This window comes from Gymnogyps californianus, chromosome 3 (genome assembly GCF_018139145.2).
Source record: "Gymnogyps californianus isolate 813 chromosome 3, ASM1813914v2, whole genome shotgun sequence".
NCBI lineage: Eukaryota > Metazoa > Chordata > Aves > Accipitriformes > Cathartidae > Gymnogyps > Gymnogyps californianus.
The window spans coordinates 92787318-92812087 of NC_059473.1; the positions used below are offsets into that span (position 1 = coordinate 92787318).

The 24770-nt window shown below is 42.4% G+C and overlaps 1 protein-coding gene across 1 annotated transcript in view; it reads left to right on the forward strand.

The window, feature by feature from the left end:
* FILIP1 (filamin A interacting protein 1) overlaps positions 1-24770 on the forward strand; it is a 110646-nt gene that overhangs the window by 53610 nt on the left and 32266 nt on the right. Inside the window, exons 3-4 of the mRNA XM_050892997.1 lie at positions 9690-9863; positions 11985-12163. Coding sequence (XP_050748954.1) covers positions 9690-9863; positions 11985-12163 — 353 coding nt within the window. The remainder of the gene's footprint in view (positions 1-9689; positions 9864-11984; positions 12164-24770) is intronic.

Below are 24770 nucleotides of genomic sequence, written 5' to 3' on the forward strand. Positions count from 1 at the left end.
AAACATTGGAGAGAATCAGGGGGATTTCGGAGACAGCAGGAGGCTGTGAGTGCATCGTGGGCATGGCCAGGAGCTCTTGCTCTGCACCTTTTGTTGCCTGCCCTCTCTAAGTTACTTCACTCTAAGAGTTCGTGCCACTTCCCTCGTTCCTCTGACAACTCCTCTGTTCAAATAATTGGCTACGCTGGTAAGTGCTCACTGTAATGCAGTCCTACTGTTCTTGCCCATTCATCAGTCATCAGTAACTTGAATGCACATCCGTGTAGCACAGAGCACTGAAAAACAGCTTCCTGAAGCCAACAAAATGCTTGGACAAGAGAAAGTTGTGTATACAGTTTATTACACATGTATACACACTTACGTCTGTTGGTATCCCACTCTGAGTTATGCTCGCGTCTCCACAGAGGAGGCAGAAGGATTTCCTCTGAGCTTCATCATCCTGACGGCTACGGCCCTGCTGGCACCAGCCTGTGTCTCACTCCGTCCTGCTCCACGCATGCTCATTCGTGCCAGAAGACAGCTAGATTACTGCAGAAAAAAATACCTGGGCAGGTTTGTTCCTCTTGGAGAGGGGGTACTTACGCCAGCAGTTTCAAGTGCCTCTCTGAAGTTCAGGTCAGAGCACCTAATTTCAGATGCTTCAATTCCTTATACAGTCAATGAAGCACTTTCAAAGAGCAATTTAGACAACCTGAGTTACATGTCTAATGAAGATACTTTTTAGTTTCCAATGGATTTCAACAAATTGGATGATAGTATAGAAGTACATAAACATGGAGGACATAAAAGAATATAATGAATGGGGGAAAATGGATAGGAGAACAACTATATTGATGTCAGAGTGCCATATTTTTTGTAGTATTCATAGGGTTAGTACCTAGATCTTATATATACTTATGAATTAAATCTCACAGCATTCCTGGGAAGTATTATTTCCTTTATGGAATGGAAATTGGAGCATGGTGAGGTTAATTTTATGTGTGAAGCACGAGAAAGAGGTCCATGAACAGAACATGGATCTCTTGAGTCTTGGTCCAGACTGGTTAACATAAGATTAAGGGGCAGATGATAACACAAGAAAGAGGAAATAAATGCTTTTTCTGTTACTATGCTTTCATTAGTCATCTTTTTTTCTTCTTAAAGAGGTGCTAACAGATCACAAAATAAGTTGTGGTTACAAAAGGAACAGGGCAACTTACTACACGACTCCAGCAATATAAAACCACCTCAATGTGTGGGAAATGTGCTGCAATTTTAATGAATTCCTATACTGCTATAGTAGCTCATGACTGGCCATTCACCTGGGATATGGAAAGCTGCAGATCATTTCCTTAGCATGAATAACCAGAATAGGGACTTAATCATTTGGGTTTTCATGTCTGATTTGGAGTACTTGAACCAGGGAGCTCTCCTCTGCCTTTGCAAGCATTGTGGTGACTAGTGCTGGTCAGAGAAAAGACCTAAAGTTGCTTTGTTAATTACCTCATTTGTTAGGATGCACACTGCTCTGAACTGCGAATACGGTCACTTGTGCGCTGTCGTTAATGATTCTTCCTGCTCAGGTGTCCAAAAAGGTGTTTTAACAGATGTTCCTTCCTCTCCCTGCTGGCTAGTTGGATCAGCCTGTGGTCTCCGCTTGCTGCCGGGCTTCAGGTCATGTGCAAAATGTTATTATACAGTTAACGTTGGCTGAGACGTAAACTATATGACTGGATATGGTAAACCCAAAGCAGCGGGTTTAGCCATTGTGATACATTGCTGAAGCATGTAGAGCATATCCCAACATGCAGATTCATGCACATAACTGATAGTGACCCCTCGCGTTGGTCCCTCTGTGCTGACTGGATCATGACACTGTAATTCTATATGCTGCAGTAACTGTCCCACTGTTCAATAATATCAAGCAAAGCACTCTTTCAGTGTGAAAAGACAAGACAGAATATCCCAGACCCTAATAATTCTGAAAAAATCAAGCAGTGTGGAGTTAATACTTCTCGGGGCCTTGCCATGGGAATTTTCTGGCTGTGGCCCAGACTACAGATAATTAATTATGTCAGTGAAAGGCTCTGGTGGCCTGTTTTCTTCAGAAAAAAGTGACATCATCCATGGAGCTCTCTGGCAATAAAGCAGAACAAAGCTGTGTGGGCAGGAAATAACAGACAGATGTCTTCTAGTGCTCATTTGATCTGTTTCGAAGCTTGCTGTAAGAAGTAATACATTGCTCAGTGCTGCTTCTCCTCAGCTCTGCAATCTTTAGCGTGGACTTTTTTAAACATAAGAGGCCAAATTAATCTCTGATGTAATTCTTCTGGAGCCACTTCAGAGGGTTTGTGCAGTGGATGAGCTGGTCTATCATGTGCCTTTCCTCCAGTATTGATTTTAGAAGAACTTTCTGTGTTATCACTGTAAGATAACGCACAACAAAATGAAATATGCTGTATAGCTCCAAAGGTTTCATACAAGGCCAGAAAGTTCTGCACAGTGTGGAGAAGACAGAACAATTCTGTTTCATATCCCCAGAGTCATGAGGGATCACTTGCATTTCCGGATATATTTCACTAAACTTTTGTACAAAACCACCAATGGTCGCTTTTCATCACTGACGTCATCTCTTTACATCCAAAGTAGATCATGTACATAGACCTGAGTCCAGAAATGTTAAAAGAAATTTGTGCAAGTGAACTCTAGAGTTTCAAGTATTAGGAAATTAAGCTAAGATGAAAGGCAAGAAAAAAACTTTGCTGTACGTAGAGTCTTCCTTGCAAGAAAAACTTTGTATACATGTCATTAGCCACCATTTTGCATGGCTAGAATCACTGAGTGAGTGATATGAACAAGGCAACTTCAGATATCTGGTATAGGATACAAAAGTAGTTCTTGAGTTTTTAGGAAAAAGGAGCTTTGTACGATGCAATATGCAGTAGAGCATCTAACTTCCCAGCTTCAAAGCATGCTTTGTACACTAAGTACATCTGACCTGGAAGACAAATTGCTACCCAGTCCTTGTAGCAGTATGTAGGGATAGTTTGAGGAATCAGGCCTTTAACAAAAGTGTCATTCCAGTAGGCAGGGGTAATTTTTATTACTTTCTCTATTCATATTCATAGTATCATGACAAAAAATGAAGAAAGTGCATTTTCCTTTTAATTATTTGAATTTTCTCCTAAGGTAAGAAAAGAAGGAAAGTTACTGAGTTTAAACAGGGATTAGTGGATTAGTGTTAAGAATGTTTTGCAGATACAGGTTTTTGAGTACACCTGCCTGAAGATGCTTTCTTCATTAAAGCAAACTAAGCGAACACGCGGTGTTCACTTTCTGAGGTCTCTAATGGGAATTTTCAGAAATAAGACTATTCCTTCCCTGGTGGCACGACAGCGTGTTCTTGTCCTGGATAGCGCAGAAAGCAGTGCGAGAACATCCTCCTGACCTCCCTCAGAAGGATGCCTTGAGTGTGATGTTTGTTAGCTCTAGGTGAAATGTTTGCAAAGTGTACTGGAATTTAGGAAATCAGCCACTGGTAAGACCACAACATTACATGGAGAACCTGTGACCTTATCTAGTTTCTGATGCAGTACAGAGCAGCTGTTGCACTATAAATAACCTGAACTGTGTCCAATGCAAGTAACAACACCACAAGTAGAAGTAAAGGTTCCTGACTGTGGTTTGATAGTTATTTCTTGCCATTAATCACTGGCAAGAAAAATATGACTTCATAAACATTAAACCTCTATTACTTAGTGCTTTCACTTGTGCAGGCTTAACGAAGTGTCATAATAACTAGAAAAGAAATAGTCAAAACCTGGAAATATCCGATCTTCCAAATATTACATAAGTGTATTCCCTGTAAATACTACTCCTGCTCCTGAATTTTCTAAACTTCTTTCAATTAACTGAGAGGATTGTCATCATGTTATTGAAATATTTAGATTGCTCTGAAGTAGTTAGATGTATTTTAGATGGCCCCAAACATGGAGCTATGAAGGAAATAGTTACTGGTAACTGATTTCAAGAAAGGCACACTGTGAATTTGCAGGAAGGCTACTTACAAACAAAATTCAGGAGAAGAGTTTAGGAGATGTACTGGCAAACAATCCTGAGTTGAATTTTACTCTCAGCTGATAGTGATTACTTTGACTCCATTCAGCCCATCTTGAATACAACTGAAAATTTTTTCCAATTTACTAGATGCCTTACATGAAACGAGTTTGATCAGCTCAGTTCCATTTCCCAGGTGACAAATGGCCTGTGGCAAAAATTCCCCATTTAGTGGGTGCTGAGTTTTGTTAGCAGTCTCATGGGAGAGGCCAAAGACTGTGGGAATGGGGAGAGAGGGCTGTAGTAAATTGGCAGGGCAGGGCACGAGGAGGAAGCACGTCCGAACGCCGGGCTTGTGTAACAGTCTTTCCATTGACCAAGAATTTGGTTGCTAGGCTGCCGGTCCCCTTTTACAAGCAGCAGAGTCATGCTATTGTTTCCTAAATGGTTTCAATTTTATGCAGGGACCTCTTTACATCCTTTCTATATAATTTAAATATTTTACTAGGCACGTAGTAAAGTGAGGTTTGGAACTCAGACCCCTGCTCTGCTCAAGCCAGCGAGCAAAAGAAAGCCCTTCTCTTTTATTCTGCCAAAAAGCGAGTGTTTCAGGGTAGCCCTGCAAAGAGTGGCCTCACGTCAGCCTTCCAGCTGGGAGGCTAGCACGCGCTCCTGAGGGGAGGTGAGCATTGTCTCGTATTTCCCAGGTAGAAACGCAGACCCCACATCTTAAGTAAGTGCACTAATCAGTGGATAGTAGAGAGGAGGGAAAGGAGAGCGGGCAAAGCTGTGTCGGACAGCAGTGCTCCACAGCACTTCAGCCTCTCCATGGATGTACTCAAGATCTGAGGTCATCAGCCTTTAGATTTTGACACCTCCAGTAAGCATAAAACAAGGCTTAGATACAGTTCAACTTTGCAGTTCCTCTATCAGCAGGGACAGCTGAAGGAGTTAACTGAGTAGTGTCCAGTTCTGGTCCCCACAATTCAAGAAAGATGCAGACAAGCTGGAGAAGGTCCAAAGGAAAGCCATGAAGATGATCAAAGGGCTGGAGAACCTGCCCTATGAGGAAAGACTGAAGGAATTAGGTCTTTTCTCCCTGGAGAAGAGAAGGCTGGGGGAGGATCTCATCACAGTATTCCAGTACTTAAAGGGCAGCTACAAAGAAGACGGAGGCTCTCTCTTCACAAGGAGCCACACAGAGAAGACAAGGGACAATGGGTACAGGTTGCACTGGGAGAGGTTTCATCTCGACATAAGAAAGAAATTTTTTACAGTGAGAACAATCAATCAGTAGAACAACCTCCCCATGGATGTGGTAGAGTACCCATCCAATTTTCAAGATGCAGTTAGACATGGTGCTAGATGATCCATCTATGGCTCTATGAGTTTGATGGACAGGGAGTCTCTAAGCAGGCTTTGCTCCTGGAGAAAATAAGTGTGGAAAACCACCTCTCACCATATCTGGCCTTCTGTGTTTCCTGCCTTGAGAGTATTACTAAGAGGTAAAAATGGCCTCTTCATTAATCTCTCTTCATTGTTCCTACTGTTTAGAGAATCAGGTACTTGGGGGCACTTTATTAACAGAAAAGTCTGCTTATTTTCAAGAACCCACAGTCTGAACAGTATAGATAGAAAGTTAGCTTGGAGTTTGCTGTAGGACAATTTAAGTAATGAAAAAACAATAAAAGTAAATGTATGTATTTTCTAAATTCTGTATCTTGACTTTAAAGAGCTTCTCTGACTAATTGCAGTCTTCTGGACTTAGGCAAATAAGTTTCATTGTGTTACAAGCTGTTGCAATATGTGGTCTTCTCATGCCTGAATACTCTCTCTCGTCAGAGCACCAACAAAACAAAAAAAAGGACTTGAGAGATGGCTTTCCCGTGCCAAACACCATGTTCCTTCTACCAAAAGAGCTGACAACTTTCCTCTGGGATTTATATACAAGTTTACTCCCAATTTGAAATCTTTCCTTGTGTTTGTCTCCTAGCTCATGATTTATGATAATTGTGCTTTGAGACAAAAGAGGCACCTACAGTAGATGTCCATCAGCACAAACAGCTCACCAGGATGGTTCCCTCTTCTTAGCTAGGACCCTGCACTTCGAGCCTCTCATACCTCTTTCCAGGTACATGTGTTGAATTAGCCCGAGTGTTCCTCGACAGGATTATTCTGACTTGTTTTCTGAAAATGGTCGTACCCTGCGGTTTAATATAGTGATAGCTGTTCACTATACATTGAAAGAAAAGATCTCTATGTGAGCTCTCTTCTAGTTGTTTCAGTGGAAAATTAGTCATTTGGAGGAAACATGAAATCATGAGTTACACAGGCCTGCTGTTTCAGCTCCTTCCCTCTATATTATCCTGAGGAGTTTCAGAGAGACTAACTGGAGTTTGCAAATCCCAAGGCTGATGGGAGGTTAGGATGTTGCCCAGGCCCCTCTCCGACCTAGGCTAGCTGCACTTCAGAATCTTCCTATGCTGGGGCTTGTTGCTGACCAAATAAAAACAAATTTCTCTCCAGTTTATTATTAGCACGAGGCCCCTTTTTTGGTCCAGTGCTTCCTAGCAACCTGAGTGTTTGTAAGTTTGCTTTTCACAAACTGTTATCATAAGTCCATTGAAACAGAGTACTTGGTGAATTAGCTGATACCCTTGAAAAGATAATGATAGGAGCAATGGCCAAGCCCAGAAAAGGCAGAAGGCACCTTGCCATGCTAACGCGATCCAGATCCCGAGTGCCTGCAGAGCGTGGGGTGCCCAAGAAGGGGTACGTGAGCAGGGAGCTGCCTGCACCCTGGGGGTGGTGCCACCCACCCTGTCCCCAGGCTGGGTACCCTCCCCTTGGGCTGCAGCGAGGGGTTTTCAGGGCTGATAGCCCTTCCCTGTCCCCTGGAGCTAAGTGTGTCACTGCTTCCTTTTAAAGATGAAGCAACGAATAGAGGTTTCCTTCAAAGCTCTGAACTGAGCTTGGGCACCTTCTTTCCTGTTTGAGGTGCCGGTTCCTCCATTCAGCATCACCCGCTCCCCTGGCTCGGCTCCCCCTGGCTCTCAGGGGACCCAAACCCGCAGATTGCAGAAACCTTTCTCAGCAGGCAAGTTATAAGCTGTTTCAGGGACTCTCAATCCCTCCTGCTAAAGTTGCTCCATTTTAATCATCAATGATTAAAGACTAATGAGGCTGGAAGGAAAGTATGCATGGCAGTGCACAACTGAACAGGAGCCGGGGCACTCGCTGGAAAGAGCAGCATTCGGTCCCTCCATCAGCTATTACTGTATTAAATAACCGTTGCAGGGACTGGAGTCCAGCTCTTTGCTCTCCCAAGTCAGAGCGTTAAATCACCAAGCCTGAGTTGTCTCTGTTTGCTCTGCCTGGCCCTGTCAATGTTTAATTATGCTATGCAGGGCCCGACAGCTTCAACAGGAGAGAATGAACTCATCCTCCTCCCCTCTCGAATAGCCTAGGGTCCGAGGTATGCCTGTCCCTGAGGAATGGGGTGCGTGGGGCCTGAAGCTTTCTGTGCTTAGGACCAAAACAAATCAAGGTTTCAGCATGCTTGGTTGTGGCCCTCGGTGCATAAGGTAGAAGTGGGCTGCCCCCTCATCCCGCTGCTTTCGGTGCTCCCTTTGCACAGTGCTCTTCCCTGAGCACTCCTGTGGCACAGGGCCCCTGCTGCGAGGCACGCAGCGGGACACCGAATTCATTCATTGGGGCAGGACACAGATATGGCCCCAAAACTGCCTCTTCCTAAAAGGGCCTAAGACAACACATCATAAAATCTGGATATTTATAAATCCCCCCAGACTCCCATGCTTTCCTATTAGACTTTTTAAGGGCTTTTTCTTCAATATAGAAGCATTGGCCTCATGGTAACGAAGACACTAAGATAACTGTTATTTTTACAGGGATATAAAAAATGATATATTCTCGAACCTGTCTAAAACTTTCCTAAAATAACATTTTTCTTGTACTGAGAGTGGCGTATTCCCAGGATGTGATGTAGTGAGGTATACATGCTCTTTTGGCACTCTTTGGGACTAGCCCACATAATTCACTTGCAGTTTTGACATCCATGAGTGATGCACCTTTCCCACGCTCATGCTGAAACAACATTAATATCATTCCAGTCTGTATTTTGTATCTTGCAGACATGCGCAAAGCTTTTACTTAAAGTTACAAGATGTTATACAGAGTAAGCCTCTACAGCTAGCTGCTTATAATTGGGCTAGTTCTCAACTGGGTGGCATGATCTTTGCCTCAAGTTCATTTTTTGTTTTATTTTCATGTTACGTTATTTTATTAATAAAAATATTAAAGGGTCTTTGCCATTTCCTGAAATTATTTCCTTGCTCATTTTAAAAGCAGGTGGTTTTGTAGAGCTGCGATGCCTCTGTAGTACTAGGTAAAGATTTAAGATTTGCTACAGGGATAATATGGAGTGCCATTATGAACACTGTGGAAAAGCATGAGGAGTTGGTCAGTTCATAAATCCTAAACAGTCATTGCTAACATAGGGGCAGGATTTGTAAGGGATTTTTCCTAAGATATCTGAACCTTTCTTTAGCCGTTAATTTGCTTCCCAGGCTCACATGGGTTGAGTGTCGGAAGGGCAGGCAAAAGAAAAATTGGTGCCTGTACTCTTCTGCCGCCCATCCCTTTGGGCTTGTGGGAAAGATGCTCTCCAGCGAAATCCGTGAGCTCCCTTGTGCCCACCAAAAACTTGTACCTTTTACAGCCCCTCCCTGGATCATGGCCTTATAAACCTGCCTTGAAGGACAAGCAAATGCCCTGCCCCCATTTTACAGATGGCTTAACAGATGTTGGCAAGTATCATTAGAAACAGAGCTTGGGATTAAGCGTTTGTCCGCAGCATAGCCCTAAAATGCCCCTTATTCATAGCCAGGTGGCCTTGCAGAGCAGTCTCATCATGCCCAGATGCCTGCCTGTGCTCCCTGAAACTGGGGGCTCCCACTCAGGGCAGGGAGCAGAAGCTGGGACCCCTGCTCCCCTCGGCCACAGGAGCACCACTGCTGCCAGGTACGCCCCCCACTCCAGCGTCAGCAGCCCTCCTCCGCTGCCAGGAGGGTTTGCTCAGTCTCTTTGGGTCTGCCGCCAGTTATGCCGGTTAGCTGGGGTCTGCAATGTGTCTAGGGTTTTGTTTAAACAAACAAAAGTTAGAAAACTTTATTTTAAAAGTTACTTGAAGAGAATATTTAGTCACAAAGTCAAGTAGGGAATGACTAGGAAATACTTGATTCGAGGCTGTCTGCGAAATACTAATTCAGCCCACTTGTGCTACTCATCTCCTTACCCCAGTCAGGGAACAGCAGGGGCAGTGAACAAGATGAAATATATGAAGAGTAATGATGTTCCCTGGCTATAGTTGCAACCCAGATAAAAATTCATAGCATTCAAATGTAATGGCAGGCAGGAACAGAATAATTAATGCCTACAAGGACGACATTCGGATTGCACAGATCCTGTTTACTCTGATATCTCCCAAAGTTTTTGTATTTGTATTGGCAGCCCGTCATTCTTCTAATTTATTTTATTTTTGTCTATGCAGTCCGTATGTATGAACTGCCCCTATCTTCCCTGTTTTCCCTGTTGGTTAATAGGTTGGCTTATAGTAGTGATTTGCAATGTTACAGGCAAGAGAGGATGTGATCCACATGCTGAAGACAGAGAAAACCAAACCTGAAGTTTTAGAAGCTCATTATGGGTCCGCAGCTCCAGAGAACGTGCTCCGAGTGCTACACAGGGACGCCATCCTTGCCCAAGAAAAGTCTATAGGGGAAGACGTCTATGAGAAACCAATTTCAGAGGTAATAACTTCTTGATTTACATCATTATGTCTGTGCAGGGGGAATCCTAAACAGAAGTGAGACTCCACATATTTTGGGTGCGTGCAAAGCACGCAAAAGGATAACACAGCATTTGTACAAATACAAGAAATCGAAGAAAAACTGAATATTCTTGTTCATTCAACTGCAGAATAAATTGTGAGCAAAGTCACTGGGTTTGAACACAAACAATAAAGAGCTTGTATGCTCCTTAGAGCTGGTGCCGTTAAGCGAGAACAAAATCTTTGGGTGTTCCATTTCTTTTTTTTAAATTCCTTTCAATTATAGGCTTCAACCTCTACTGCTTACGGCACTGGTAAGCACTCTTTGATTTTCTTGGCATACTAGACCACTATCACGTAGGTAGTTAAGAAAAGAAGACCTTCAGAGATTGACTTTGACCATATTTATGGGATCATAAATGCATAATCATTTTATGTCACTTAAGCTCTAGGACTGCAAAGTCAGTTCAGCCCCTAAAGGAGACCTGTAGGACTTGATCCCTTGCTTTAAAATCTAAGCAATAAATGAATGTAGAATAGACTTGAGAATGTCTGAGGCCAGCGTCAACGCCAAAATAAGCGCCACTGCTCATGTTTATAGTTTCATAACAGTCCAGGGCATGGAGAAAGAGCATGCAACAACACACAATATAATATACTGTAGTGCCTGTCCAAATCTTCATAGTTCCTCCTATTAGAACATTTAATTTTTTCACTGGGAATTGTGTCTACCATGGGATATCTTTATACTGTGTATTCTCATTGAAGCATCTTCTGGAATTTTTGGGATGATAGTAAATAAGGAAAGCAAACATTAGCATGTGGGAGCATGCATGAAATACTGTTGAACAAGATTAAAAGAGCTTAGCAGGGCTTTTGTCTAAAGAAGCTGATAATTTGACAGGGACCTCTGTAAAACTTTTGTCATGTGTAGGTCCACAGGGGTTACGTTGGAGCTAAAATAGGATGGTGACAAAATTTCATAAGTGCAAAAGATCTACTCTCAAAGGCTCAACCCCACCTGGCTCCTTTATAAAATGCAATGACTGTTTTACTTTGACTGCCATGGTCAACTTCTGGAGAGCAAATCACCATGGTCCTCCTGCTCTCTTATTTCCCTCAGTTTGCTGAGGCACGCTGTGAAACAGCAACTGCCCGGTGCAGCCAGGGCCGAGGAAGATGCCATTCCCGCAGACTAAGGGCTGGGGGTGGGCAGAGCAGGCTCTGCCAGCCGCTGTGCCGGGGGCAGGCAAGCAGAGAAGGGCCAGGGCTGTGGGCTGCTTTGGCAGGGAGGGGGATGGAGTTTGTCATCTGCTCCCAAGAAAGAGTGAAAGGAGCAACATGAATAGCAGTGGTGGCTTCAGAGTGCCCTGGCAACTTTTTAGACACACCTCCCTGACCTTAGTGTTTGTTTGCATAATAATTGGCATATTAAATTAATTTTTAAAAACCCGGAAGACAAAAAAGGTAAACTGTTGCTAATAAAGAAAGAGACATTTCTGTCCAAAAACAGGCTGAGGGGAAAACCCCAAGACTTATAATGAATTGTATTTGGTAATGTAAAACTAAATCTATGCTGAATCTAAATAGTTTAGACTTTTTATCTCAGCAGTTCTACAGGTGCGTTGAAGATGCATAACTGAAATTTCAGCCTTGAGCTTACACCTTACGCTCCACATGTAGGTGTCTAGTCCCCATATAGGTGCGTGAGTGAACTTAGGCTCCCAGGGTCTGAGGGCATGTATCCTGCCCTGGCATTTGCTACAGCTTTTCCCATGTGAAATGAGGAAAGTGTGCACAGCACCTCGCCACAGGGGAAATTCTGCACTGCAACAATATTATTTGTTACCTTAAAACTAAGCAAAGTTCTGTCCTTTGTGTATCTGAGAACTGTGCAAATGTTTATTGCAAACATGCCGTCCAAAGAAACCATTACTTTTCCAGGACAGTTACTCTTATTTCTAGTTACTGCTTTATGTAAAGCACAAGACATAAAATTATGGGACTTGCATTCACCAAACACAACATTGTTGGTTAATAAATCAGATGAAGTAAGCAAGGAGACCTTTAAAACAGTCTATTCTCCTTTCCTACAATCCAGCTGGACAGACTTGAAGAAAAGCAGAGAGAGACATATCGGCGCATGCTGGAACAGCTCCTGTTGGCAGAGAAGTGCCATCGCCGCACAGTTTATGAGCTAGAAAATGAGAAACATAAACATACAGATTACATGAACAAGAGCGATGACTTTACCAACCTCTTGGAACAGGAGCGGGAGAGGTGAGTACCTGAGACGGTGCAAAGAGTATCCCCAGTGTCTCAGTGCTTGTCGGTTCAGCAGTGACATGGTTTGGTATTTTCTGTGTTTAAATGACACTAAACTCATGTGTAAACCATTTGTAAATGTCAGTCTGCTCATGTTAGTAGTAAGTACATTACTGTGCAAGTCTAGAGCTGGAGGAATACCATTGAATGTTCCTGTAGCGTGCGCTTGAATTAAGAAACAAATTTGTTTTGAATTACTCATGCCCTTTTTGGGTTCACTTCCTGGTAGCTTTTGATCAGATGTTATTTATGTTGGCTAAGTTTGGGGCTGGCTTGCTTAGCTAAGCACCGCATTTTTTGAAGGACGGGGCACTGTTTGTCACAGCAGGAGGACAGGGTAAGGAAAACCACAACACACATTAGGATACTGGCACACAAGTGGTAGGGACTTTGCCATGCCCTTTGCATTTAGGCGTGCGAAGTCACAAACCATTTGCATTATTTTTCATATTTTTGAAGACGCATGCCTCAGGCAAGATCTATGTTCCCCTGGAAGAAAATATTTCCATGTTTTATAAAATGTGCCCAGCCTGTGATGGACTATCTGCAGTGTTTATCTCATAGGCTCATACGCTCCAGGTTTTTTTCTTCAAATGTTTGTCCTCCTTGTGGGAGTAATTTGTTCTCTGAGTCTCTAAGAAAAGAAAGGGCACCTACCTTAGGTGAAGAATGAGCACTCGGTAACAGTCTCAGTTTTTCAATATGAAATTTTCATGCTCATACCAAACTGCTTGAAATCAATCCACAATGTTGTTTTTTTTAAAAAAAAACAAGCTCTGAGAAAAATACTTAAGGCAAGTTCAAAGAAGAAATGCTTTTGAGGAAACCACAGTCTGGTGGCAGACATTTGCAAAAAGCCAGGAGCTAAATTGTTTAGTGTATTTCCTGAGCTCAGTTCAGCGCCAGCATTGAGTAGGTGGCACATGAGCTACAGTGACCATATTTCCTAGTTTAATAGCTGCTGTTTTTCTGTCTCTCTATTTTCCTGGGTTGATTGGCAAACTTTAAAGGACAAAAATACTTCTGCATCTTAGCAATTTGATTCTCTTAGCAGAAAATAAAGAATTTGTTGTATTTCCAAGTAAGGAGCAATTTCACATCTGATTCTCATAGATGCCATTTTTTCTCTATGCTGAATGTCCGTGCATGTGTGGACATGCAGGCAACTAAAATGCTACAAAAGTAAAAGTGGTATTAAAATACCATTTACATTGGTTTTTACATTTTATATTCACTTTAATTTGACAATTATTGCCACCTTATTATTCCAGCTCAACTTGTGAAGGCCACTAAATAAGGTTATGACCTGTTTTGAACTGACTTCCTTCAATGAATTGATTAAAAAGCTTTCTGTCTCACATTACTACTGCTGAGATATCAAGTCCCATCTTTGTGGGCATTTTCCCATACCCTTCCTGCTCTTTCATGTGTTTTAAACTTCAGTTTTTCTACTTTCTACAATTTTTGGAAAAACAGCAATAAAAAAAGGAGAATTTGAGTTTGAACTTCTATTGAAAGCAGATCTTTAAAAGCAACTAAATCCGCCAGCTTTAGTCACTCGTGCCTCTGTACTGGTGGCTGCGGGGGAAGAATTGCAGCGCTGAAGCCCTTTTGATTTATGTTGAGTGACACGAGAAACCTGATGTTTGCTATTTAATCCACTTTGTTTGTCTAAGGCACTAATGAGAAAATTCGTTTCAAGTTTAGTAGTGACCAAGCAGAGAGAACATGGCATGTAGCTAAACATAGAAAACCAAGCATGCACGTCCCTCCCTCTTCAGGGTCCTCCTCCCAGATCACTTGCAGAGCAGATTAGCAAAATCAGGATGGGCTGGAAACAACTCATTAGTGTCTAGTCATAAATGATCTCAACTCCTCATCCTTGTTTGCTGAGTGCACATGAAACTGAGGCTGCACCCACATCTTTGTAGGTATTAAAAACTGGAAGTAGTATCATTTGAGGGCTATATTCACGGAGAAAGAGAGGGTGATGGGATGACTTCTCAGGAAAGCCCCACAGCGGCAATCAGCAATAGATTTTTGTCAAAAAGAAAGAGTTTGTAGTGGAAAGGTTAAGTTGCAATAGGTTAAAACATACAAAAAAATCCCATACTCACTTAATCTGCATATTGGGACAGAGAACTGACCTGCCCAAAGGCATTTCTCAGGGTCCTGCATAGGCTTTCTTGTTTTATAAGTACCACTATATATATAATTTATTTTACTGTGGTGTTTTGAGGCCTGAGGGTTATTTTATTAAGAGCTGAACAGACTTGTAGTCTCCATGAAAAAGGAAAGGGACATGGAGGTGAACTTTGCCCGTCAGCCACTCTGCTGCACTCGCAGTTATAACGTTAATGAGACAGGGTGAGCTGGAGGAAGAACAGTCCTGCGGGATGGCCATCTCACAGCAGTCTGGTACAATGAGAGCAGTAATAATTTCTGTCCTGGATCTAAGCAATTTAAGTAATTTCTTTCCTCACAGTATTTCACCAGCCTTTCCTAACCATTGTTGTCCACACCAACTTCTAGAGGCCACATCTGCTTTTGCTGTCCGGTGAAAGTTTGAACAAGATAAAAAGGGAAATTCTTTAAGAGCAGAAATATGCTTTGGTTCTAATGCATTTCTAGCACTCTCTTAGTGTATTTACTTTGGAATATTTTTTTACATACACTTTCATGCATTATTTCTAATCCATCCACAACAACACGATACGAAAGCAAACAGTCCCTATGAGGGACTAATTATTAAGTCAGCCTTGCACAGGAAGGAAGGAACAGGAAAACATGATTTGTCAAGAATAATTATGCAAGAAAAGTATAAAAAAGAGAAAATTGTACACAGGGATATTCAAAATGTAGACAGCTAGGAGGGGTAAACAGAGAAAGCTGGAGGGCCTGACTGTTGGTGTTGGCTCCGCAACACCAAGTGCAACTAAGCTGTAGAAAGGTTGTGGAAAAGGTTGGCATGTTACAGGAAAAGAGTAGTGACAACTGTTTGCCAGACGGAGATGAAAGAAATCTGGTACTTTTAGTGGAAGATGCTTCTACAGACATGGTGGCTGAAGTGTTTTGCAAATTTCCCTATAGTACGCTATAATCATACCTAAAGATGGGAATGTTTTGAAAGTTAGGGACAGTATTTTCTATTTTTACCATTCGACCAAAATTCTCCTTTTCCATGCTTGCCCACCTCAGCTGCTCTTCCTGTAACTAACATCAAGTTGTCCTTGAGCATCTCCTATCCCCGGGAGTGCAAAAGCAGCCATCCTCCTGGAGCCTCCTGACGAGGCTGAGGAATAAGGAGAAGAGCTGGAGGCCCCCAGGCCCCCTCAGAGACCTTTGGTGGCAGATGGTGGGGTAAGAAGTCTCTGGTCTGGCAGGTGGAGAATGAGGGGTCTGACTGGAGCTGCACTGACAAGATGGCTTGCAGTGGACACCTGAAGAGCAGGAGACCATGCAGCAGCAGCTGCAATGATAGGAGTACTGTGTTCAGCTCTGGGGCCCCCAACATAAGAAGGACATGGACTTGTTGGAGCGAGTCCAGAGGAGGACCACAAACATGATCAGAGGGCTGGAGCACCTCTCCTATGAAGACAGGCTGAGAGAGTTAGGGTTGTTCAGCCTGGAGAAGAGAAGGCTCCAGGAAGACCTTATAGCCACCTTTCAGTAGCTAAAGGGGGCCTACAAGAAAGCTGGAGAGGGACTTTTTACAAGGGCATGTAGTGATAGGACAAGGAGTAATGGCTTTAAACTGAAAGAGGGTAGATTTAGATTAGTTGTAAGGAAGAAGTTCTTCCCTGTGAGGGTGGTGAGGCACTGGAACAGGTTGCCCAGAGAGGTTGTGGATGCCCCCTCCCTGGAAGTGTTCAAGGCCAGGCTGGATGGGGCTTTGAGCAACCTGGTCTAGTGGAAGGTGTCCCTGCCCATGGCAGGGGGGTTGGAACTAGATGATCTTTAAGGTCCCTTCCAACCCAAACCATTCTACGATTCCATAAAATTAGTCCTCCCAGCACAGGCACCCTCCTGATCTTCAGCCACGCTTTAGGGAGTGAGCTGGCAGCGTGAGCTCGGGCACCGGCTGAGCTGACTGCAGCTAAACAAGCTATTGGCACTTTCCTACCCCAAAAAGCTCTTGTGTAAAGCAGGCTTAACGTGAAGTGGCACTTGGTTGTTCTCTGTTCTTCCTAGTCCCAGTGCTCTTGCATTCCCCTTTAGGGAACTGGGCGTGGGGCGTGGGAGGAGAAATCTTTAGGATCAATTATAAACTTTTTGATTTGATCAGCTGGGCTTTTTCTTCTGGTGGAAAAGGGAGAGCTCTGGGTAACCTCAGTATTGCTTCGACCTCTTGATCGACCTAGGAGATGAGGTTTAAAATCCTGACATTTTTAGAGGTGCTAATCTCTGAACAATTTGTCTTGTACTCTTCTTTTAATCCCGTTTGTTGACAGCACATTTTGCTGCTATTAAAAGCACTGGAAAGCTCCCATTGATTTTAATCGTTCAGAAACAGGCTTGTGGTGAGGACCACTGAGCCAGTCCTGCAGGATGGATGGCAGAAATAGTCTGAAAGCCTTCAAAAATGGGGGGAGGAGGGAGTTTCTTTCATATGCATGGGACGTGGTTTGCCGAATAGAGGGTGCGATGTGGCAGAAAGGCTTTGTTGGAGCTGGTTAAAGGAGATCTGTGCAACTGCTTTGTGAGTAATTTGATCATTTCCAGCAAGATCCCTGAGACTGCTGAGACTCTTTTACCCCACCACACAACGTGTCAGTAAACATACACCCAGTATCTAACGTAAGTACTGTCTGTCTGAAAGCATCGATATTATGTTTAGTCACATTTTATTGTAAGACTTCATTGAAGTGATGAGGATTTTAAATTGGCTCTTGCTTTCCTTGCTGCAGCTTCAATTTATTCTTTACAACCACAGCGACGGTGTTCCCAGTGCACTGAAGCATTTTGCATTTTCCTCAAAGGCAAGGCCGAGGATTCAGTCTGTACTTCCTAAGCAGTGCCCTGCTAAATCTGGTTTTAGTTAAACTCTCTTTTTGAAGTGCATGGCCATAATTAGATCTGCTTAGAGGAGACAGCAGGACTGTGACCCCAGATCTTTCCTCCACAAAGTTTCCTTTCAGTCTTCGCGTAAAATTGTCTCCTCTCTGCCTCCCCCATCGCAGCACCCCCAGCAAGGAATGCACTGGCAAGTCCCTCGGAGGTCTGTGATAATACATTCCTCTCGGCTTCGGTCATCCTGGCACCGAGATGCTCTTGGCTGCTCTGCTGGTGATGTAATTCTGGGCCCACATCACCTGCAAAGGAAACTGATCTGTGAGCAATAAAGCACACAGCCGTCTTGAAACGAAAATGGGAGTGTTGATGTTAGCAAGTTTTTAAAATCTTTTTTTTCCCCTTTTTGCATTTCTGCTTTTATTACCAAAGCTCCCCTTCTCCCTTTTCCCACGAGACGGCAGCACCAAGCCTTTCATTGGGAAGTGCTTGCCTTTTTGTTTCCCTTTATTTCATGGACCCAAGCAAGCGTAAAGGCTGGAGTGTGACATAGCTTGGAGATTTTGTGTGTGTTACCTTTCCAGTTTGCGTTTTCTCGTGATTTTTATGGAGATTGTAAAATAAAGAGGCTGGCAGGAAGACAGTGGGGCAGAGTATCCATCAGTCAATTACTTGTTTAGAGAACAATCAAGCCAAAAGTATGAAGTGTTCAGGGCTAATAAATCTCTGCGATTTACCAGTTTAAGGCCAAATTCTGTGGTAAGAATAGCCCTCATACAGAGATATTGGGGTGAGGTGTATGGTGCAAACATACAGCACAGATTTTGGCCTGTAACTGTGTAATCTGTTGGTGATTCCTTTAAAGTCTGGAAATTAAGTTACAGAAAGATTTTTGCTATTTTTTTTCTCCAAGAGTTCTTAGCCATATTTGTACTCTGGCTCTTTTCTCATATGGTGATTGTTTCCGTGTCCTGGTTTCCAAATTGTGACCCAAAAAAAAGGAAAAGGCAGCCCGATGGGACTGTGGGAATTCACCATTGCCTACAGTAGTTACTCATCTTACCGCACATTACTGGCCGTAGTAGAGCACTGAATCACTCTGTCTACATTTCAGTATGTGCATCTCTAAACTTTTAATCTTATAATGTAGAAGACAAGGGCAACAGTACAGTTTTTATTCATTTCTTTTAGGTTGACATGCTATCTGTATGGTTTGGAAACACTGGCTATTTTCTGTCAATGTAATAAATCCACAGGATCACAGATCACAAATTCTGTAGTCATCTATTAAAAGAAATAAATGAAAAAACTTGGCAATGACAAATACCATTTCTGCACAGTTAAGTAAATCTGAAGGTCATCCATTTTGCAGGTCCTGTTTTACAGCTCTAGCTGATTGCAAGGCAACGACTGCTCGAAGTTTATGTTTTAACTAATGAATCTGGTCGCAAGTTCCAACAAAACGGCTCCAAAGGTAATTTAAAAATGAGAGAACAAACAGCCACATCGGACTGTGGAGAAACAATATGAAAGTATTGCGAGTCTTACACAATGTGAGGCTTGCCATGAGCTGGGACTAATCCAAATCCATCTCTTCACACTTGGATAGTCCTCAAAACTGTCCAGTCTTTCAGTCACTTCTGGGATTATATAAAATGGCATCATGTGTTGTTTCAGCTATTCTTCCAAAATTATTTCTAAGTAGGCATCAGCTTCACAGCCCTTGAGAGAGAATTATTATACAAAACTACATGTAGTTCATTATTCCTAGCAAGTTTGCTTGCTAAAATCATCAATTCAAATGCTCCCAGGGTCAGACTGAGGGAAAAAATTACTTCATTCAAAATCTACTCACGAACCCAAACTCTGTCCAGGGTGCAATAGGTAACAATTTTAACATTTAAGGGGTCTTTGGCATGTTTCAGAGTTATTATACTACTGAAATAAATATCAGTTCACAGCTCTACTGAGGCCATCTTTTTAAGTTGTCATTTTTTTAGGCAAAGAAAACAAGAACTGAATCAGGGTCATGTAGGGAAAATTGCTTCCTCATTCAGACAGATTAGAAACAGGTTTCAGTTGAAGTGCCAGGTTTCAGTGAATTTCTAAAAAATTTAGATAGATATCACTTATTTACAAGTATAAATATATGCTAATAGGCACTCAAGCTTGAACATGTTGGATATTTGCTTTACATTTAAATGGAAGTTTACCTGTGCAGAGATGTACAGACTGATTAGCTAAGTATATGACTTACTATTTTGTTTAATGCCCTACAAATATTCAAGACCTGTTCTACATGGTCAGATAACTTCCACTAAGTTGCGTGAAGAACCTCAAGATGTCATCTGACTTGGGGGGTTATTCTGACTCAGTGAGCCTATATAGAAGCCTTCCTAACACTGAACAGATGTAATGCTTTTTCCATCTTCTTTCCCAAAAAGGGTGCTAAGTTGCGCATCCCTTCTCATTCCTGCAGTATCTCCACCAGCAGTGGAGAATACCAATAATGAGTTTTATATTTGCATCATGTCAGTTTTCACTTCTTTTTTAAGGCTTATATGTGGAAAAATCTTAAAGCAGAAGAAAAAACCCAAGGGGTGCAAAAATCCAAATCAAACGTTCTTGTGAAATTTGCCAAAGTTTGTGCAAATGTGAGGGGGAAGAAATGCAGAACGCAAAATGTATAATTCAGCACATATTTGTAAAGCGCCTGTGATTATAATATTGTGTTGCCATAGTTAATGTTTTGACTAGTTTTTAAAAACTCATTAAAAATGCCATTTTGGGTGTAAGCTAATTATCATAAATGTCATCAAAGAAAATCTGGCGGCTTAATTCACAAGACCAGCTAGTCAAAAAATAGTATCAAATAACCCTGTGATTATGCCGTTCACCTGGACTGTGGGAGACTTTCAATCCTCCCATCAACTTGTTGGGATCTGAACCCACCTCTCTGAGGAGGCCTTCCTGGTCATCCCATTGGGTCTCTTGGGGTGTCTGTTCCCACTCTTCCCAGGTAAAATTGTTCCACTTTTACAAGTCACTTACATATTTTTTGAGTTCTTTTCACCAAAGGGGTGAAAATCTTCTTGTAGGTCAGTGCCTGGGTATCCAAATTCCCCCAGACACAGGAATTCACTGGGCCAGCATCATCCAAAAAGCGAGGATTTTTCACTTGTTGATTTGGTGAATGGTGCTAAGATATGGTCCTCTCTATCTGCTGCTTTTCTTAAAATGACAAAGATGGAAATTAAATTACTTATTCAAGATGAACAAATGTTTCACTGAAATCCACATGAAACTTTTTTTTCACTTGAATGAGAGAGAAAAATAAAGCTTTTTTTTTTCTTTGATAATTACTTATTGATTTTTTGGTTCAGCTCTGAAACTGAAAAATCAATTACTCACACAGCTCTCTTATCCAGTTGCTTATGTTAGGAAATGATTAATAGTAACATAGCTGCATATGTAATGCCCTAATAAGAAAAGATAAAGAAATGAGCAGAAAATGAGGCTAAATTATAGCAGAGTGACAGCAATGCTTTTCTGATGATAGCAATTATGTCAGAGGTGAAAAAGTATCTCTTGGTGACAAGCATATATATCACAGGATGAAAGTTTCTGTACAGTTCCGTTTAAAATGTTTATTTTCAGAGGAACTGGAAAGGGATAGACGTATTCTCTTTCATCATTTAAATATCAGGCTTTTCCTAGATGACTTAATTTGTTTTAAAATGATGCATAGCTTTCAACATTTTTTCATTTTGCACATTACTGGCTGAGATACAACCCTGGTTTCCAAAAACACTAGGGGCAAAACAGTGTCCATACTGGTGAAAGGCAGGCGGGCGGTGTGGAGGATAGGGCATTGCCGCTTGCAGTTGTTGTTGCACAGCTCACGCTTTGTGGGCACTGCTAATCCTACGACGGAGAAGAGTGTGTCCTGGTTTGACTGGCTCATGTCCTTACCTGACAGACCAAGCGCTGTTGGTCCAACTTGCTTTCGGTGGCAAGCACTACTGCTTTGTGCCCATCATTAGCACACTGAGCTCTCTACAGCCAGCTTCTTCAGGTCTTAGGAAATAACTGATCTGTAAAAATGCCAGCCTGACGCTGGATTTTATGAGCACAAAGCTGACATTGTTGCAATTTCTTTGAACTCAGTAGAGCTCTTCTTGATTAATGGGATTAATGAGAATCAGGGTAGCAACTCTGAAAATGTTAAAATAGTGTGTGTGTGTGTGTATGTGTGTAGGTATCTGTAGAAGTATATATATGCATATATAAATGCATTACATACAGCAGTTTCTTGAGTGGAGTTATAGCTCCTGGATAAGAGTTTGCTCTCCAGCAAAATGACTTATCAACAGTATTTATTTCCTCTATGATTATATTTTTATATAACTTCTATATGCACTTCTGTTTATGATAATAATAATTTATTACTATATTATTTTTACATAATTTCTACAGCCAAATAACGCCTTTGTATTTTGGATTATTTTTGGTCAGTATTGCCTATTGATTCCACCAAGGAGGCTGTAAGCTTTTCCAAAGAGATTTTGCCTCTCTTTGTGTGTGAGGCATTATTTCCACTTATGTCACTATAACATTTTTAAAAATAATAGTGATTTGTAAGCGAGGATGCTCAGTGGAAGTCAACAGCTGACAACCAAATACCTGATTAGAAAACAACAGGGCCAAGATACATAAGCCCTGCAGTTATTCAGAGGGCAACACAGACATGGTAGAATGAAATTTTAAGGCACGCAGAGGCAAGAAGAGCACCTTCTAATTCACACTTATTGTATCAAACTGGCCCGGTTTCTCCTTGCTTGCTCTCCATCTGGGTACATGAGTTTTCCCTGTCCTTTCCTTTCGCCGTCCAAACACTCAACAGGCTGGTGGTCAGGACATCATCTTGGAAAGGGGTAGTGCAAGCTGAAATTATTTCAGACTGAGGAGAGAAATAAAACCAGGTATGCCACTCCCTGGGCAAGTAATGCAGCTCACAGGCGCCGGTGCAAGAGGCAGCCCCCTTGCAAGTCTTCCTTCAAAAGGAAGCACCTATGGCTCCCGTCCTTGTGCAATGGCTGTGGTCAGCCCGTGTCTCCCTGGTCCTCAGAACAAGCCCCTCGCCGTTCTGTGTGTAAAGACATGTATTTCATGAGGCCCAAATAACCTCAGGTGGAAAATGATGTTCAGCTCAGGCAAGATGATGGGACTTCCAAGGATGTGCAACAGCAAGTTTGGGTGACCAAGATACAGATCTGCCCAAAAATCAGGTGCCTATGAACACTCAGATTTATATGTGTGAGTTTTTTTGTTGTTTTTTTTTATCTTTCCCTCTTTAAATTCTTCATTAATTGCATTCCAGAAATCTATGTGAGTCTTTTTTGGATCCTGCTCTAAGGAACTACAAGTAGGAGGTTAAAATAGCAGGCTCAAATCTCGGCAGAATCTAGCCCCTGGGTGAGTGCTGTGGGGTGTACAGTGGGGACAGTCTCTTCTATAATTGCCTCTCAATAGACACAAATCTTCTAACGCAAGCAGCAAACCTAAGAACTGCATGAGCTGTAGCAATTAGTTATGTGGTAGTAGAAAAGCTTTGTGTAGGTGTAGGGGTTTTTTGTTCGGGTTTTTTTTTTCAGGGTTGTGGTGGGTTTGGGGGTTTTTGGAGGGGGGAGGAGGAGGTGTCCATTTATGCTGCACCTCCAGAATACAGGGGCAAAAAGCCCTAGCAAAGGTGGGGTTCTGAGATGGACGTGGTGGGCAGGTGTGTGCTCCTTTGTGTTCAGGGGAAGAGCTGAGGATCCTGGCATGAAAATTAACAGAAATACCTTCGTAGCCTTTCAGACTGACAGTTGGGACACAGCATATTAGGATGTGGTGTGACAGCCAGGATTACTCAGTGATGATGTTAAAATCTATCGCTCTCTTTAGTTCATAAAAGCAGGCACTGACTGTTCTTTTACAGCATTTGAAAATTTTACTGAGGATTCATTTTTTGCTAAATCACTGAATATGGTGCTCACAGGAAGTCATGTTTAAAAATCAAGAAGGAATCTTCATGAGATTATTTGTTTTTCTCCGCTTTTATAGGTGTGCATTGTTTTATCCTTATGTCAAGCTGTGACTGAGGTAGCCAAATATGATATAAACCAGTGCACACATAGCCTGTATTTCTAAGAAAATCTGAGACCCTGCATTGAGGGAGATGGAGTTTTTATATTGACTCCACTTGAGCAGACTCTTGCTCTCAAGCTGCATTGCTGTTGCACAGCTGTGTGAGCTTTTCCATGCTTGACTAGCCCAGTGCATGCAATTATATGAATGATGCTACTTCCTAAATCCAGATTTTAAATCTCTTCACTCTTTCTTTTTTAACACTTTCCCATGTTTGAGACCCTGTCACGGTGACTCCAGACACCCTCACTTGGGTTGCTTGATGCTAAAACAAAGCAGCAATTCTTTGGAGCCTGTTTTCTCTCCTTTTTCCTGCCCACTTGTTTTATTCATTCTATCAAATACATTATTTCAGTGGTGTATCAAATGGGAAGCAGTGAGGTGGACAACCTTCAGTTTTAGGTGTAGGACTCAGATGCCTTTCAGACCCAGTCAGTCACTGGATCACCTTGCTTTGAGGAGGGGTCAGTGAGAAGAAGCACAAAAGAAAAGCAAGTCCAGAAAAGGTCAGCAGGAGTTTTAGAGCAACGGGGCAAGAACTGAACTGATGGAACTGGAAGGTAAAGGACGAGGAACAGCAAAGAGGCAGGTTTAGGGCAGGGGATGGCAGCCACAAGACAAAAAATATGGGAAGTGAATCTGAATTAAGAGATTAATGAGAACAGAGGGTGCGGTGAGGGGAACGAGCTGTTGGCGAAAGTAGAGCGCTGTAAAGCCTTCCAGGTGGATGACAGAGGGAAGAAAGATGGTGAAGAGATGAAGATGGAACAGAGACCGAGCTGGAAGCAGAAGAAGACATATAAAGAAAAATACCGCAAAAATGAAGCAGAAGGCTTCATATTGATGATGTTGCTTGATGCAGTATAGCACAGGCACTGGGACTTCCCAGAACTTGTTTGCACCAACAGATGATACACTTCAGGGAAAAAAGCAATTCTGCCTTGATTTTCAGTTTCCAGTAAGGGAATATTCACCACTGTTCTTTACGAGTTACTTATTGTCACGCTTAAAAATGTGACCCTTATCTCTAGATGGAGTATTTCTGTTCTATAAACCCACACTCCGAGAAGCCAGGTGAGGGGCAGGCAGCAGGACGGGCAACAACAGAGAGCCAGCTGCCAATAGAACAAAAGCAACACACAGGTGAAAATCAGTCAGGCTTCATTCACGTCCCAGACCCAGCTTGAGCAAAAGAGGCCAAGACACTGCCAAAAGACTAAGTCTCTCCTGGTAAGCTGAGAACAGGCATGGCTCTCCCTGCTCTCAAAGCCTCAAGCTCGCTCCTCCGTGTCATTTTTCCACATGAACACCTAGCACATCAAAAGTGAGTAATTTAGAAAAACAAAGGTGGAGATCAGAGCAG